At 47.0% G+C, this 17,287-nt stretch overlaps 1 protein-coding gene and 1 pseudogene across 3 annotated transcripts in view; one reads left to right on the forward strand and one right to left on the reverse strand.

Annotated features, from left to right (window-relative positions):
* The window catches only part of LOC115147907 (proto-oncogene vav-like), a 52,567-nt pseudogene that overhangs the window by 31,075 nt on the left and 4,205 nt on the right, over positions 1-17,287 (reverse strand).
* Positions 5,365-17,287, forward strand: part of LOC115147651 (breast cancer anti-estrogen resistance protein 3) — a 36,258-nt gene continuing 24,335 nt past the window's right edge. Inside the window, exons 1-5 of one of the 3 annotated variants that reach the window (XM_029689940.1) lie at positions 5,365-5,516; positions 6,203-6,294; positions 6,940-7,057; positions 7,746-7,804; positions 9,761-9,906. In XM_029689940.1, coding sequence (XP_029545800.1) covers positions 6,205-6,294; positions 6,940-7,057; positions 7,746-7,804; positions 9,761-9,906 — 413 coding nt within the window. In that variant the 5' untranslated portion in view covers positions 5,365-5,516; positions 6,203-6,204. The remainder of the gene's footprint in view (positions 5,517-6,202; positions 6,295-6,939; positions 7,058-7,745; positions 7,805-9,760; positions 9,907-17,287) is intronic. The other 2 variants (XM_029689938.1, XM_029689939.1) reach the window with 2 other exon arrangements.

The following is a 17,287-nucleotide window of genomic DNA, read 5'->3' on the forward strand; positions in this document are numbered from 1 at the left end:
TTTATAGCCTCGCTACTGTTATAGCCTCGCTACTTTATATAGCCTCGCTACTTTATATAGCCTCGCTACTGTTATATAGCCTCGCTACTGTTATAGCCTCGCTACTGTTATAGCCTCGCTACTTTATATAGCCTCGCTACTTTATATAGCCTCACTACTTTTATAGCCTCGCTACTGTTATATAGCCTCGCTACTTTATATAGCCTCGCTACTTTATATAGCCTCGCTACTGTATATAGCCTCGCTACTGTATATAGCCTCGCTACTTTATATAGCCTCGCTACTGTATATAGCCTCGCTACTGTATATAGCCTCGCTACTGTATATAGCCTCGCTACTTTATATAGCCTCGCTACTGTATATAGCCTCGCTACTTTATATAGCCTCGCTACTGTATATAGCCTCGCTACTTTATATAGCCTCGCTACTGTTTATAGCCTCGCTACTTTATATAGCCTCGCTACTGTTTATAGCCTCGCTACTGTATATAGCCTCACTACTTTATATAGCCTCGCTACTGTATATAGCCTCACTACTTTATATAGCCTCGCTACTGTATATAGCCTCGCTACTTTATATAGCCTCGCTACTGTTTATAGCCTCGCTACTGTATATAGCCTCGCTACTGTATATAGCCTCGCTACTGTATATAGCCTCACTACTTTATATAGCCTCGCTACTGTATATAGCCTCGCTACTTTATATAGCCTCGCTACTGTTTATAGCCTCGCTACTGTTTATAGCCTCACTACTTTATATAGCCTCGCTACTGTATATAGCCTCGCTACTTTATATAGCCTCGCTACTGTTTATAGCCTCGCTACTGTATATAGCCTCACTACTGTATATAGCCTCGCTACTGTATATAGCCTCGCTACTTTATATAGTCTCGCTACTGTTATAGCCTCGCTACTGTATATAGCCTCGCTACTTTATATAGCCTCGCTACTTTATATAGCCTCGCTACTGTATATAGCCTCGCTACTTTATATAGCCTCGCTACTGTATATAGCCTCACTACTGTATATAGCCTCGCTACTGTATATAGCCTCACTACTTTATATAGCCTCGCTACTGTATATAGCCTCACTACTTTATATAGCCTCGCTACTGTTATAGCCTCGCTACTGTATATAGCCTCGCTACTTTTATAGCCTCGCTACTGTATATAGCCTCGCTACTGTTATAGCCTCGCTACTGTATATAGCCTCGCTACTTTTATAGCCTCGCTACTTTATATAGCCTCGCTACTTTATATAGCCTCGCTACTTTATATAGCCTCGCTACTGTTTATAGCCTCGCTACTTTATATAGCCTCACTACTGTATATAGCCTCGCTACTTTATATAGCCTCGCTACTGTTATATAGCCTCGCTACTGTATATAGCCTCGCTACTGTATGTAGCCTCGCTACTGTATATAGCCTCGCTACTTTATATAGCCTCGCTACTGTATATAGCCTGTCTTTTTACTGTTGTTGTATTTCTTTACCTATTGTTCACCTAATACCTTTTTTGCACTATTGGTTAGATCCTGTAAGTAAGCATTTCACTGTAACGTCTACACCTGTTGTATTCAGCGCACGTGACAAATAAAGTTTGATTTGATTTGAACCCCACCACACAGTGACGCCACAGCTCCCTCTCAACCGTAACACCACCACCTGGACACGACAGGAACACAACATGAAACTCTCAGGCAGCACCCTGGTCTCTGTCAACCACACGACGCATCATGAACATTAACACAACATAACCGTAACACAACCTCAATATAACGTCAAACATGACCGTCAGACAACCATAAACACCACCACATTGGAAACTATCAGCCACACTAACGCCACAGCTGCATCTCAACCTGAACACGACCACCTGGACACAGCAGGAACATGACCACACTAGGCCTGTTTCTAGACCTGTTTTTATATATGTTTTATATCTGCTTGGCTTCCCTGAACTGTTTCTAGACCTGTTTCTAGATCTGCTTGGCTTCCCTGAACTGTTTCTAGACCTGTTTCTAGACCTGTTTCTAGACCTGTTTCTAGACCTGTTTCTAGATCTGCTTGCCTGTGAAAGCGTGTCCTCGGACCGTTAGTAACCCATGTGTATATATAGGGAACTAACTACAGACTCATGACAAGGCTCCAAATATTCCACCAACTCTACGTAACACAAAACCTTTTTCTTCTCTCTGCATTGTTGGGAACGGAAGGGAAGGGCCAATCAGCCGTCAGTAAGCATTTCACTGTTAGTCTACACCTGTTAGTTTACCAAGCATGTGAGGAATACAGTTAGATTTTGACTTCACCTAACTTATCTAACAACAAAAAAGTATTTCTTGCCTTCTTGTTCTCCTCTTCTTCAGGTCTGTCGTTCTGTTCTTCTTGCTCCTTGTTGATTTGTCTCCGTCTGTGTTCACCTCTCCTGTCGTCTTGTCATTGTCTCTTGCCGTTAGTTTGGCCGTCCTCTCCCCCTGTGGTCGTTGTTGCGAGGTGGGTGTTGCGTTCTGCAGAGCTGCAGATGGAGGAGGACTCTTTTAACTGTACCACTTCCCCTTTCCTCTGTCACACACACACACACACACACACACACACACACACACACACACACACACACACACACACACACACACACACACACACACACACACACACACACACACACACAGACACGCGCGCACAGAGAGAGAAACACACGTACAGAGAGACACAAACAGGCGCAGTATACTCAGTATGTGAACGTGTGAGATCACACAACCAACCACAACATTATCTACAAAGCACACATTCAGAGAGGAGCTCCAGTGTGACAGAGACAGGATGAAAATGCAACATGAAAATGCACATGGTTCTAGAACGCCAGTGAGAGTAGAATCCATTCCCATAGTTCCTGTACTCACTGATTAACACATCAGAAACTCTATTTATACTAACTAGTAGTTAATGTACTCACTGATTAACTCATCAGAAACTCTACTTATCCTAACTAGTAGTTAATGTACTCACTGATTAACACATCAGAAACTCTACTTATCCTAACTAGTAGTTAATGTACTCACTGATTAACACATCAGAAACTCTACTTATACTAACTAGTAGTTAATGTACTCACTGATTAACACATCAGAAACTCTATTTATCCTAACTAGTAGTTAATGTACTCACTGATTAACACATCAGAAACTCTATTTATACTAACTAGTAGTTCATGTATTAACTGATTAACACATCAGAAACTCTATTTATACTAACTAGTAGTTAATGTACTCACTGATTAACTCATTAGAAACTCTATTTATACTAACTAGTAGTTAATGTACTCACTGATTAACTCATTAGAAACTCTACTTATCCTAACTAGTAGTTAATGTACTCACTGATTAACACATCAGAAACTCTATTTATCCTAACTAGTAGTTAATGTACTCACTGATTAACACATCAGAAACTCTATTTATACTAACTAGTAGTTAATGTATTAACTGATTAACACATCAGAAACTCTATTTATACTAACTAGTAGTTAATGTACTAACTGATTAACACATCAGAAACTCTACTTATACTAACTAGTAGTTAATGTACTAACTGATTAACACAGAAACTCTACTTATACTAACTAGTAGTTAATGTACTAACTGATTAACACATCAGAAACTCTACTTATACTAACTAGTAGTTAATGTACTCACTGATTAACACATCAGAAACTCTACTTATACTAACTAGTAGTTAATGTACTAACTGATTAACACAGAAACTCTACTTATACTAACTAGTAGTTAATGTATTAACTGATTAACTCATCAGAAACTCTACTTATACTAACTAGTAGTTAATGTATTAACTGATTAACACATCAGAAACTCTACTTATCCTAACTAGTAGTTAATGTACTAACTGATTAACACATCAGAAACTCTCAACTCTGAAAGTGACTGAGTTAGTTTAGCAACAAGTAACAACCAAATGAACTAAATAGTATTTCCTTGATTCCTCATGTCCTCCCTTCTTGTCTCCTTCTCCAAGCACATTGGTGCAGAAGCTCTGAGGTTCCTCCCCTTGGATCTCCTCCTCCAATGGGTTTTAAGAAGAGGCCAAGGAGAGAGGATGTGAGGAATCAAGGAAATACCATTGACCCACAATAGAGATACAGCTTTATAGGGAACTGGTGCCCTCTAGTGCCACTAGCAGATATTGCTGGGCAATTACAACTGAAGGCTAAAAGCACGGACACACACACACACACACACACACACACACACACACACACACACACACACACACACACAGACACACACAGAGCTTGTATATAATTTCCCAAACAAACTGTTGATCATTCTGTCTACTCCCTCCCTCTCTTTTTCACACTCTCTTCCCTCCCTCCCTCCCTCCCCCCATCCCTCCCTCCCTTTTTCACACTGGCTCTTCCCGCCCTCTCCTCCTTTTTCACACTGTCTCCTCCCTCCCTCCTCCTTTTTCACACTGTCTTTCCTCCCTCCCTCCCTCCCTCCCTCGCTTTCTTTTTCACCTTGTCTCCTCCCTCCCTCCCTCTCTTCTTCACTCTCTCCTCCCTCCCTCCAGCTCTTTTTCACTTTGTCTCCTCCCTCCCTCCCTCCCTTCTCTTTTTCGCACTGTCTCCTCCCTCCCTCCCTCCCTCCCTCCCTCCCTCCCTCCCTCTCTTTTTCACCCTGTCTCCTCCCTCCCTCCCTCCCTTTTCACACTGTGTCCTCCCTCCCTCTATATCCTCCCTCCCTCTCTTCTCTTTTTCGCACTGTGTCCTCCCTCCCTCTATATCCTCCCTCCCTCTCTTCTCTTTTTCGCACTGTCCCCTCCCTCCCTCCCTCTGTCTCCTCCCTCCCCCCTCTCTTTTTGACTCTGTCCCCTCCCTCCCTCCCTCCCTCCCTCTGTCTCCTCCCTGCCCCCTCTCTTTTTCACTCTGTCTCCTCCCTCCCTCTCTTTTTCACTCTCTCCTCCCTCCCTCTATATCCTCCCTCCCTCTCTTCTCTTTTTTACTCTGTCCCCTCCCTCCCTCTCTTCTCTTTTTCACTCTGTCCCCTCCCTCCCTCTCTTCTCTTTTTCACTCTGTCTCCTCCCTCCCTCTCTTTTTCACTCTCTCCTCCCTCCCTCTATATCCTCCCTCCCTCTCTTCTCTTTTTTACTCTGTCCCCTCCCTCCCTCTCTTCTCTTTTTCACTCTGTCCCCTCCCTCCCTCTCTTCTCTTTTTCACTCTGTCTCCTCCCTCCCCCCTCTCTTTTTCACTCTCTCTCTTCCCTCTTCCCTCAGAATGTTAGAATCCTGTCCCAACTTGCATGCTCCGCCCCCTGACTCGAGATACAGATTCCTGCGTGGGGACTGGCTGATTCATGGGGCCCCCCCGGGTCCATCGTGGGGTCTGATTGGCTGAAGAAGCAGCACTACTGGTTTGAGGGATAGTGGGCCACTGGTTCACAGACCGGGGAGAGAGAGAGTAAAGTAGAGATTATCATAAAGAGTCAGAACCAGCTCATCTCAGGTAGGTGCTACATGTCTGCACGCTGAAAACACTGGAACTGTGTGTGTCTAACTGGTTGTGTCATTATGTCTGGAACTGTGTGTGTGTGTAACTGTGTGTGTGTGTGTATAACTGTGTGTGTGTGTGTATATAACTGTGTGTGTGTATAACTGTGTGTAACTGTGTGTGTTTGTGTGTGTGTGTGTGTGTGTGTGTGTGTGTGTGTGTGTGTGTGTGTAACTGTGTGTGTGTGTGTGTGTGTGTGTGTGTATAACTGTGTGTGTGTGTGTGTGTGTGTGTAACTGTGTGTGTGTGTGTGTGTGTGTGTGTGTATAACTGTGTGTGTGTGTGTGTGTGTGTGTATAACTGTGTGTGTGTAACTGTGTGTGTGTGTGTGTATAACTGTGTGTGTAACTGTGTGTGTGTGTGTGTATAACTGTGTGTGTAACTGTGTGTGTGTGTGTGTATAACTGTGTGTGTAACTGTGTGTGTGTGTGTGTGTGTGTGTGTGTGACTTTGTGTGTGTGTATAACTGTGTGTGTGTGTGTGTCACTGTGAGTGTGTGTGTGTGTGTGTGTGTGTGTGTGTGTGTGTGTGTAACTGTGTGTGTGTAACTTTGGTGTGTGTATAACTGTGTTGTATAACAGTGTGTGTATAACAGTATGTCAAATATGGTCTGTCTCTATCTGTCTCTGTCTGTCTCTCAGACATGAATAATCGCTCCATAGCCTGGTGGCTGAAACAGATAGGACTGCCCCAGTACACCAAGTCACTGGAGAGAGAATACTATGGTCTAGAGGTACCTGTCTGTCTGTCTGTCTGTCTGTCTGTCTGTCTGTCTGTCTGTCTGTCTGTCTGTCTGTCTGTCTGTCTGTCTGTCTGTCTGTCTGTCTGTCTGTCTGTCTGTCTCTGTCTGTCTGTCTGTCTGTCTGTCTGTCTGTCTGTCTGTCTGTCTGTTTTTACTAAACTGATAGTTACAGCCGTCACATCTCTCCCTCTCCCCTCCCCCTCTCTCACCTCAACCTGTCTCTCTCTCTCCCCTACCCTTCTCTCTCACCCAAACCTCTCTCTCTCTTATCTCTCTCTCTCCACTCCCCCCTCTCTCTCATCCCAACCTCTCTCTCTCTCACCCCAACCCCTCTTCTCTCTCCCTTTTCCTCACCCTCATCTCTCTCTCTCCACTCCCCCTCTCTCACCCAAACCTGTTTCGTTCTCTCATCTCTCTCCCACTCTCCCCTCCCCTCCCCAACCTCTCTCTCTCTCTCTCTCTCTCTTACTCTACATCTCCCTCTCTCCTCCCCCCAACCTGTCTCCCTATCTTTTTCATCTCCATTTCTCTCCCTCCATCTCTCTCTCTCTCCCTCCACCTCTCTCTCTCTCCCTCCATCTCTCTCTCTCTCCCTCCATCTCTCTCTCTCTCTCCCTCCCATCTCTCTCTCTCCAGGGTTTACTGTATGTATGTGATGTAGATCTGAAGGAGGCAGGAGTAGATGATCCCAGTCACAGAGACACCATACTGTCTCAGCTGCTGCGACACAGACAGACACTAGACCCACACTCTGGTAACACACACACACACACACCATACTGTCTCAGCTGCTGCGACACAGACAGACACTAGACCCACACTCTGGTAACACACACACACACCATACTGTCTCAGCTGCTGCGACACAGACAGACACTAGACCCACACTCTGGTAACACACACACACACCATACTGTCTCAGCTGCTGCGACACAGACAGACACTAGACCCACACTCTGGTAACACACACACACACACACCATACTGTCTCAGCTGCTGCGACACAGGCAGACACTAGACCCACACTCTGGTAACACACACACACACACACACACACACACACACACACACACACACACACACACAAACACACACACACACCATACTGTCTCAGCTGCTGCGACACAGACAGACACTAGACCCACACTCTGGTAACACACACACACACACACACACACACACACACACAAACACACACACACACCATACTGTCTCAGCTGCTGCGACACAGACAGACACTAGACCCACACTCTGGTAACACACACACACACACACACACACACACACGTAGACACCCACACGCATGCACATACACACCCACACGTATGTAGACACACACACACACACACACACACACACACACACACACACGTATACACAAGCACATGAACCCACACACACACATACTCGTCTAACCTGTGCCCTTTGTTGTCCTGTCTCAGGTATGGTGGAGGAGCTGAGGGTGAGCAGGAAGTATTCTCTGGGCTCGTCTCTGGACCTGGTGAGAATATAGAATATAGAACATAGAATGTAGAACATAAAACATAGAACACAGAACATAATATAGAACATACAACTCAGACTGGTTCTATCCTTCTCCCCCAAGTGTGCATTTGTTCACTCTCCTCGCCAATACAATGCAATGAGGGGGAGTGAACAAGTGCACACTTCAGGGAGAAGGGTGCAAAACAGAATTGGGCTAATGAGATGAGGAAGAATGAATCTACTTCCTCAATCAGTAGAATCTCTACAAGATGAATAGAACTCTTCCCAGCCAATAGAAGTGACCGGAAGCCCTGGATCAGGTTCCTCATATTGTCTAGAAGATGAATAGAACTCTTCCCAGCCAATAGAAGTGACCGGAACCCCTGGATCAGGTTCCTCATATTGTCTAGAAGATGAATAGAACTCTTCCCAGCCAATAGAAGTGACCAGAACCCCTGGATCAGGTTGCTCATATTGTCTAGAAGATGAATAGAACTCTTCCCAGCCAATAGAAGTGACCAGAACCCCTGGATCAGGTTCCTCATATTGTCTAGAAGATGAATAGAACTCTTCCCAGCCAATAGAAGTGACCAGAACCCCTGGATCAGGTTGCTCATATTGTCTAGAAGATGAATAGAACTCTTCCCAGCCAATAGAAGTGACCAGAACCCCTGGATCAGGTTCCTCATATTGTCTAGAAGATGAATAGAACTCTTCCCAGCCAATAGAAGTGACCGGAACACCTGGATCAGGTTGCTCATATTGTCTAGGAGATGAATAGAACTCTTCCCAGCCAATAGAAGTGACCGGAACACCTGGATCAGGTTCCTCATATTGTCTAGAAGATGAATAGAACTCTTCCCAGCCAATAGAAGTGACCGGAACACCTGGATCGGGTTGCTCATATTGTCTAGGAGATGAATAGAACTCTTCCCAGCCAATAGAAGTGACCAGAACCCCTGGATCAGGTTCCTCATATTGTCTAGGAGATGAATAGAACTCTTCCCAGCCAATAGAAGTGACCGGAACCCCTGGATCAGGTTCCTCATATTGTCTAGAAGATGAATAGAACTCTTCCCAGCCAATAGAAGTGACCGGAACCCCTGGATCAGATTCCTCATATTGTCTAGAAAATGAATAGAACTCTTCCCAGCCAATAGAAGTGACCGGAACCCCTGGATCAGGTTCCTCATGTTGTCTAGAAGATGAATAGAACTCTTCCCAGCCAATAGAAGTGACCAGAACCCCTGGATCAGGTTCCTCATATTGTCTAGGAGATGAATAGAACTCTTCCCAGCCAATAGAAGTGACCGGAACACCTGGATCAGGTTCCTCATATTGTCTAGGAGATGAATAGAACTCTTCCCAGCCAATAGAAGTGACCGGAACACCTGGATCAGGTTCCTCATATTGTCTAGGAGATGAATAGAACTCTTCCCAGCCAATAGAAGTGACCAGAACACCTGGATCAGGTTGCTCATATTGTCTAGGAGATGAATAGAACTCTTCCCAGCCAATAGAAGTGACCAGAACCCCTGGATCAGGTTCCTCATATTGTCTAGAAGATGAATAGAACTCTTCCCAGCCAATAGAAGTGACCAGAACCCCTGGATCAGGTTGCTCATATTGTCTAGAAGATTAATAGAACTCTTCCCAGCCAATAGAAGTGACCAGAACCCCTGGATCAGGTTCCTCATATTGTCTAGAAGATGAATAGAACTCTTCCCAGCCAATAGAAGTGACCAGAACCCCTGGATCAGGTTCCTCATATTGTCTAGAAGATGAATAGAACTCTTCCCAGCCAATAGAAGTGACCGGAACCCCTGGATCAGGTTCCTCATATTGTCTAGGAGATGAATAGAACTCTTCCCAGCCAATAGAAGTGACCGGAACCCCTGGATCAGGTTGCTCATGTTGTCTGCTTGGTCTCTCCAATGGCTCTACGTTCATTTGTTCTGTTCTGGCTCTATAGGTGAAACCCAGGAAGGATCTGTTCCGTCAGAGTGTTCTGCCCCGCCTTCGACGCAAGGTTACAGTCTCCGCCTCCTGTTCACAGCTCCACCCACTGGAGGAGGGGCTCAGCCCGGGACTCGCCCCCGAGCAGACAAGGAAACGCAGGTACAGAACTAGGATTGTACACTGGGGTGAGTGTGTGTGTGAGAGGGTTGGGGGGGGTGAGTGTGAGAGAGGGTTGGGGGTGTGTGTGTGAGAGGGTTGGGGGGGTGTGTGTGAGAGGGTTGGGTGGGGTGAGAGGGTTGGGTGGGGTGAGAGGGTTGGGTGGGGTGAGAGGGTTGGGGGGGTGAGTGTGAGAGGGTTGGAGGGTGAGTGTGAGAGGGTTGGGTGTGTGTGTGAGAGGGTTGGAGGTGTGTGTGTGTGAGAGGGTTGGGGGTGTGTGTGTGAGAGGGTTGGGGGTGTGAGTGTGAGAGGGTTGGGGGTGTGTGTGTGAGAGGGTTGGAGGGTGAGTGTGAGAGGGTTGGGTGTGTGTGTGAGAGGGTTGGAGGTGTGTGTGTGTGAGAGGGTTGGGGGTGTGTGTGTGTGGGAGGGTTGGGGGTGTGTGTGAGGGGGTTGGGGGTGTGTGTGTGGGAGGGTTGGGGGTGTGTGGGAGGGTTGGGGGTGTGTGTGAGAGGGTTGGGGGTGTGTGTGTGAGAGGGTTGGGGGTGTGTGTGTGTGAGAGGGTTGGAGTGTGTGGGTGTGTGGGAGGGTTGGGGGTGTGTGTGAGAGGGTTGGGGGTGTGTGTGTGTGGGAGGGTTGGGGGTGTGTGTGAGAGGGTTGGGGGTGTGTGTGAGAGGGTTGGGGGTGTGTGTGTGTGAGAGGGTTGGAGTGTGTGGGTGTGTGGGAGGGTTGGGGGTGTGTGTGAGAGGGTTGGGGGTGTGTGTGGGAGGGTTGGGGGTGTGTGTGAGAGGGTTGGGGGTGTGTGTGAGAGGGTTGGGTGTGTGTGTGTGAGAGGGTTGGGGGTGTGTGTGTGAGAGGGTTGAAGGGTGAGTGTGTGAGAGGGTTGGGGGTGTGTGATGGTTGGGGGTGTGTGTGTGAGAGGGTTGGGGGTGTGTGTGTGAGAGGGTTGGGGGTGTGTGATGGTTGGAGGGTGTGTGTGTGAGAGGGTTAAAGGTTGAGTGTGTGAGAGGGTTGGGTGGGGTGAGAGGGTTGGGGGGGTGTGATGGTTGGGGGTGTGTGTGTGAGAGGGTTGGGGGTGTGTGTGTGAGAGGGTTGGGGGTGTGTGATGGTTGGAGGGTGTGTGTGTGAGAGGGTTAAAGGTTGAGTGTGTGAGAGGGTTGGAGGGTGAGTGTGAGAGGGTTGGAGGTTGTGTGGTTTATCATTAACCACACCGTCATAAATACAGCCCTTTAAACAGGACTGTGTCAACAGAACAGTAATGAATGGAGCAGGGACTATGTGGCCGTCTGTCTGTCTTCTCATAGTTGTCTGTTTACCTGGTATTATTAAACCCGACATGTTTGTTACAGAGCCTCCAGAAAGTTTTATTCACAAACCTCACCTTGTTCCACATGTTGTTGTGTCAACATGAAATTATGTTATTAGATACAAATGATTTAGAAATGAAAAACTGAAAAACACAGATTTACATTTACATTTAAGTCATTTAGCAGACGCTCTTATCCAGAGCGACTTACAAATTGGTACATTCACCTTATGATATCCAGTGGGACAACCACTTTACAATAGTGCATCTAAATCTTTTAGGGGGGGGGGGTTAGAAGGATTACTTTATCCTATCCCAGGTATTCCTTAAAGAGGTGGGGTTTCAGGTGTCTCCGAGAAGGTGGTGATTGACTCCGCTGTCCTGGCGTCGTGAGGGAGCTTGTTCCACCATTGGGGTGCCAGAGCAGCGAACAGTTTTGACTGGGCTGAGCGGGAACTGTGCTTCCTCAGAGGTAGGGAGGCCAGCAGGCCAGAGGTGGATGAACGCAGTGCCCTTGTTTGGGTGTAGGGCCTGATCAGAGCCTGAAGGTACGGAGGTGCCGTTCCCCTCACAGCTCCGTAGGCAAGCACCATGGTCTTGTAGCGGATGCGAGCTTCAACTGGAAGCCAGTGGAGAGAGCGGAGGAGCGGGGTGACGTGAGAGAACTTGGGAAGGTTGAACACCAGACGGGCTGCGGCGTTCTGGATGAGTTGTAGGGGTTTAATGGCACAGGCAGGGAGCCCAGCCAACAGCGAGTTGCAGTAGTCCAGACGGGAGATGACAAGTGCCTGGATTAGGACCTGCGCCGCTTCCTGTGTGAGGCAGGGTCGTACTCTGCGAATGTTGTAGAGCATGAACCTACAGGATCGGGTCACCGCCTTGATGTTAGTGGAGAACGACAGGGTGTTGTCCAGGATCACACCAAGGTTCTTAGCACTCTGGGAGGAGGACACAAGGGAGTTGTCAACCGTGATGGCGAGATCATGGAACGGGCAGTCCTTCCCCAGGAGGAAGAGCAGCTCCGTCTTGCCGAGGTTCAGCTTGAGGTGGTGATCCGTCATCCACACTGATATGTTTGCCAGACATGCAGAGATGCGATTCGCCGCCTGCTTATCAGAAGGGGGAAAGGAGAAGATTAATTGTGTGTCGTCTGCATAGCAATGATAGGAGAGACCATGTGAGGATATGACAGAGCCAAGTGACTTGGTGTATAGCGAGAATAGGAGAGGGCCTAGAACAGAGCCCTGGGGGACACCAGTGGTGAGAGCGCGTGGTGTGGAGACAGATTCTCGCCACGCCACCTGGTAGGAGCGACCTGTCAGGTAGGACGCAATCCAAGCGTGGGCCGCGCCGGAGATGCCCAACTCGGAGAGGGTGGAGAGGAGGATCTGATGGTTCACAGTATCAAAGGCAGCAGATAGGTCTAGAAGGATGAGAGCAGAGGAGAGAGAGTTAGCTTTAGCAGTGCGGAGAGCCTCCGTGACACAGAGAAGAGCAGTCTCAGTTGAATGCCCAGTCTTGAAACCTGACTGATTAGGATCAAGAAGGTCATTCTGAGAGAGATAGCAGGAGAGCTGGCCAAGGACGGCACGTTCAAGAGTTTTGGAGAGAAAAGAAAGAAGGGATACTGGTCAGTAGTTGTTGATATCGGAGGGATCGAGTGTAGGTTTTTTCAGAAGGGGTGCAACTCTCGCTCTCTTGAAGACGGAAGGGACGTAGCCAGCGGTCAAGGATGAGTTGATGAGCGAGGTGAGGTAGGGGAGAAGGTCTCCGGAAATGGTCTGGAGAAGAGAGGAGGGGATAGGGTCAAGAGGGCAGGTTGTTGGGCGGCCGGCCGTCACAAGACGCGAGATTTCATCTGGAGAGAGAGGGGAGAAAGAGGTCAAAGCACAGGGTAGGGCAGTGTGAGCAGGTCCAGCGGTGTCGTTTGACTTAGCAAACGAGGATCGGATATCGTCAACCTTCTTTTCAAAATGGGTGACGAAGTCATCCGCAGAGAGGGAGGGGGGGGGGAGGGGGAGGAGGATTCAGGAGGGAGGAGAAGGTAGCAAAGAGCTTCCTAGGGTTAGAGGCAGATGCTTGGAATTTAGAGTGGTAGAAAGTGGCTTTAGCAGCAGAGACAGAAGAGGAGAATGTAGAGAGGAGGGAGTGAAAGGATGCCAGGTCCGCAGGGAGGCGAGTTTTCCTCCATTTCCGCTCGGCTGCCTGGAACCCTGTTCTGTGAGCTCGCAGTGAGTCGTCGAGCCACGGAGTAGGAGGGGAGGACCGAGCCGGCCTGGAGGATAGGGGACAGAGAAAATCAAAGGATGCAGAAAGGGAGGAGAGGAGGGTTGAGGAGGCAGAATCAGGAGATAGGTTGGAGAAGGTTTGAGCAGAGGGAAGAGATGATAGGATGGAAGAGGAGAGAGTAGCGGGAGAGAGAGAGCAATACCATCCGAGTAGGGGCAGAGTGAGAAGTGTTGGATGAGAGCGAGAGGGAAAAGGATACAAGGTAGTGGTCGGAGACTTGGAGGGGAGTTGCAATGAGATTAGTGGAAGAACAGCATCTAGTAAAGATGAGGTCAAGCGTATTGCCTGCCTTGTGAGTAGGGGGGGAAGGTGAGAGGGTGAGGTCAAAAGAGGAGAGGAGTGGAAAGAAGGAGGCAGAGAGGAATGAGTCAAAGGTAGACGTGGGGAGGTTAAAGTCACCCAGAACTGTGAGAGGTGAGCCATCCTCAGGAAAGGAACTTATCAAGGCGTCAAGCTCATTGATGAACTCTCCAAGGGAACCTGGAGGGTGATAAATGATAAGGATGTTAAGCTTGAAAGGGCTGGTAACTGTGACAGCATGGAATTCAAATGAGGAGATAGACAGATGGGTCAGGGGAGAAAGAGAGAATGTCCACTTGGGAGAGATGAGGATTCCAGTGCCACCACCCCGCTGGCTCGATGCTCTAGGGGTATGCGAGAACACGTGGGCAGACGAGGAGAGAGCAGTAGGAGTAGCAGTGTTATCTGTGGTAATCCATGTTTCCGTCAGCGCCAGGAAGTCTAGGGACTGGAGGGTAGCATAGGCTGAGATGAACTCAGCCTTGTTGGCCGCAGACCGGCAGTTCCAGAGGCTGCCGGAGACCTGGAACTCCACGTGGGTCGTGTGCGCTGGGACCACCAGGTTAGAGTGGCAGCGGCCACGCGGTGTGAAGCGTTTGTATGGCCTGTGCAGAGGGGAGAGAACAGATATAGACAGACACATAGTTGACAAGCTACAGAAGAGGCTACGCTAATGCAAAGGAGATTGGAATGACAAGTGGACTACACGTCTCGAATGTTCAGAAAGTTAAGCTTACGTTGCAAAAATCTTATTGACTAAAATGACGAAAATGATACAGTACTGCTGGCTGGTGGAGTAGGCTAGCTAGCAGTGGCTGCGTTGTTGACTTTGTTTGAACGTGTAGCTGGCTAGGTAACCTCGATAGTTTCAGTACTACACCTTGTCATGATACAAAAGCAACTTTGTAGCTAGCTAACATAAGACTAATCAAGACGTTCCTTTGTAATGTATTTAGTTTCTACAGTGCTGCTCGTCGGTAATAGTTGGCTACTTTTGGAAAAATGGCGTCGCGGGGGACGGAAATAGCTGGCTAGCTAACCTCGATAATTACTAAACTACACAATTATCAAGCTATGACAAAGACAACTATGTAGCTAGCTAGCTAACACTGCACTAGTCAAATCGTTCCGTTGTAATGTATTAGTATCTACAGCGCTGCTAGTCGGTAGCGGTTGGCTAGGTAGCAGTGGGTTTGATGGTGACTAAGTCTGGAGTCTGGACAACGGCGTCGCGGCTGGCTAGCTAACCTCAATAATTACTCTAAACTACACAATTATCTTAGATACAAAGACAGCAAAGACAACTATGTAGCTAGCTAACTAACACTAACACTAAACTAATCAAGTCGTTCCGTTGTAATGTAAGTTTCTACAGTGCTGCTAGTCGGTAGAAGTTAGCTAGTTGGCTAGCTAGCAGTGTTGACTAGCTAGCTAGCAGTGTTGACTACGTTAGGACGAAAATAGCTAACCTCCATAATACTCTAATTATTCTAAACTACACAATTATCTTTGATACAAAGACGGCTATGTAGCTAGCTAAGAAAAATTGCTCAGATCAAACAAATCAAACCGTTGTAATGTAATGAAGTGTAATATTACCTGTGGAACCACAAAGACCAGGGAGGTTTTCCAGCGCCTCGCAAAGAAGGGCAGCTATTGGTAAATTGGTATAAATACATTTTTAAAAAGCATCCATTGAATAATTGAGCTTGGTGCAATTATTAATGACAGTTTGGATGGTGTATCAATACACCCAGTCACTATGAAGATACAGGCGTCCTTCCTAACTCGTTTCCTGGACAGGATGAAAACCACAGATTATCACCATCAGACCAATGGTGACTTTAAAAAACAGCTACAGACTTTATTGGCTGTGATTGGAGAAAACTGAGGATGGATCAACAACATTGTAGTTACTTCACAATATTAACTGAAATGACAGAGTGAAAAGAAAGAAGCTTGGACAGAATATAAATATTCAAAAAAATGCATCCGTGTTTGCAGTAAGGCACTAAAGTAAAACTGCAAAACATTTCCTGAATAGGAAGCGTTATGTTTGGGGCATATTCAACACACCATATCACGGCGTACCACTCTTCATATTTTCAAACATGGTAGTGGCTGCATCATGTTATGGGTATGCTTGTCATCGGCAAGGACTACAGAGTTTTATGGATAAAAAGAAACGGAATAGAGCTAAACACAGGCAGGAAATTCTGGTTCAGTCTGCTTTCCAAGAGACACTGGGAGGGAGACAAATTCACCTTTCAGGAAGACCTAAGACAGAAGGCCATACACTGAATTTGCTTACCAAGATGACATTGAATGTTCCTGAGTGGCCTAATCACAGAGAATCTATGGCAAGACTTAAAAATGGCTGTCTAGCAATGATCAACAACTAGATCTTAAAGAATTATTAAAAGAATAGTTTGCAAATATAGTACAATCCAGGTGGGGAAAGCTCTTAGAGATTTACCCAAAAAGGCTCACAGCTGTAATTGCTGACAAAGGTGATTCTAACATGTATTGACTCAGGGGTGTGAATACTTATGTAAAATAGATATTTCTGTATTTCAATTTCACTTTTTTATTTATTTTAAACATCACTTTGGCATTATGGGGTATTGTGTGTAGATGGTTGAGTTATTGTTTTATAAATGTTTTATTCTGGCTGAAAATGTGGAATAAGTCAAGGGGTATGAATACTTTCTGAAAGCTCTGTATCTGGGATTTTCATAGTTCTTCTCTCAGACCTCAACTCCTAACAACAATCTCTCAAGTTTGGATGGGCATTTTTTTACCACGTAAATTACTTTAAAAAAAGCTCCTGTAGGGAAAAATACTGCTCATACATTAATATATACTGTATACTGTGTGCCCTATGACATACATAGTTGTGAGCTAACCTGGCCTCTCCAGTACAGTCTATCTCTGTGACACATGAGCCCGGGCCGCCTCCAGTCTCCTGCTGGGTCCAGGTATTCACCGGTTGAAACAGCTGACAGTGTAGGGCGCCTGGGGACAGTGTAGGGCGCCTGGAGGCAGGGTAGGGCGCCTGGAGGCAGGGTAGGGCGCCTGGAGGCAGGGTAGGGCGCCTGGAGGCAGGGTAGGGCTTTGAACCAACTTCTAGGGGGTATGAATAGGAGGTGGATGGGGGGGGTGCATTTCAGTTGCGCAAACAAAGTTCTACCATGGACAGCCATTCATATCTAGACTACAGATGACCAGACTGTCTCTACCACAGACAGATAACCAGACTGTCTCTACCACAGACAGATAACCAGACTGTCTCTACCACAGACAGATAACCAGACTGTCTCTACCACAGACAGATAACCAGACTGTCTCTACCACAGACAGATAACCAGACTGTCTCTACCACAGACAGATAACCAGACTGTCTCTACCACAGACAGATAACCAGACTGTCTCTACCACAGACAGATAACCAGACTGTCTCTACCACAGACAGCCATTCATATCTAGACTACA

This window comes from Salmo trutta, chromosome 14, assembly GCF_901001165.1.
Source record: "Salmo trutta chromosome 14, fSalTru1.1, whole genome shotgun sequence".
NCBI lineage: Eukaryota > Metazoa > Chordata > Actinopteri > Salmoniformes > Salmonidae > Salmo > Salmo trutta.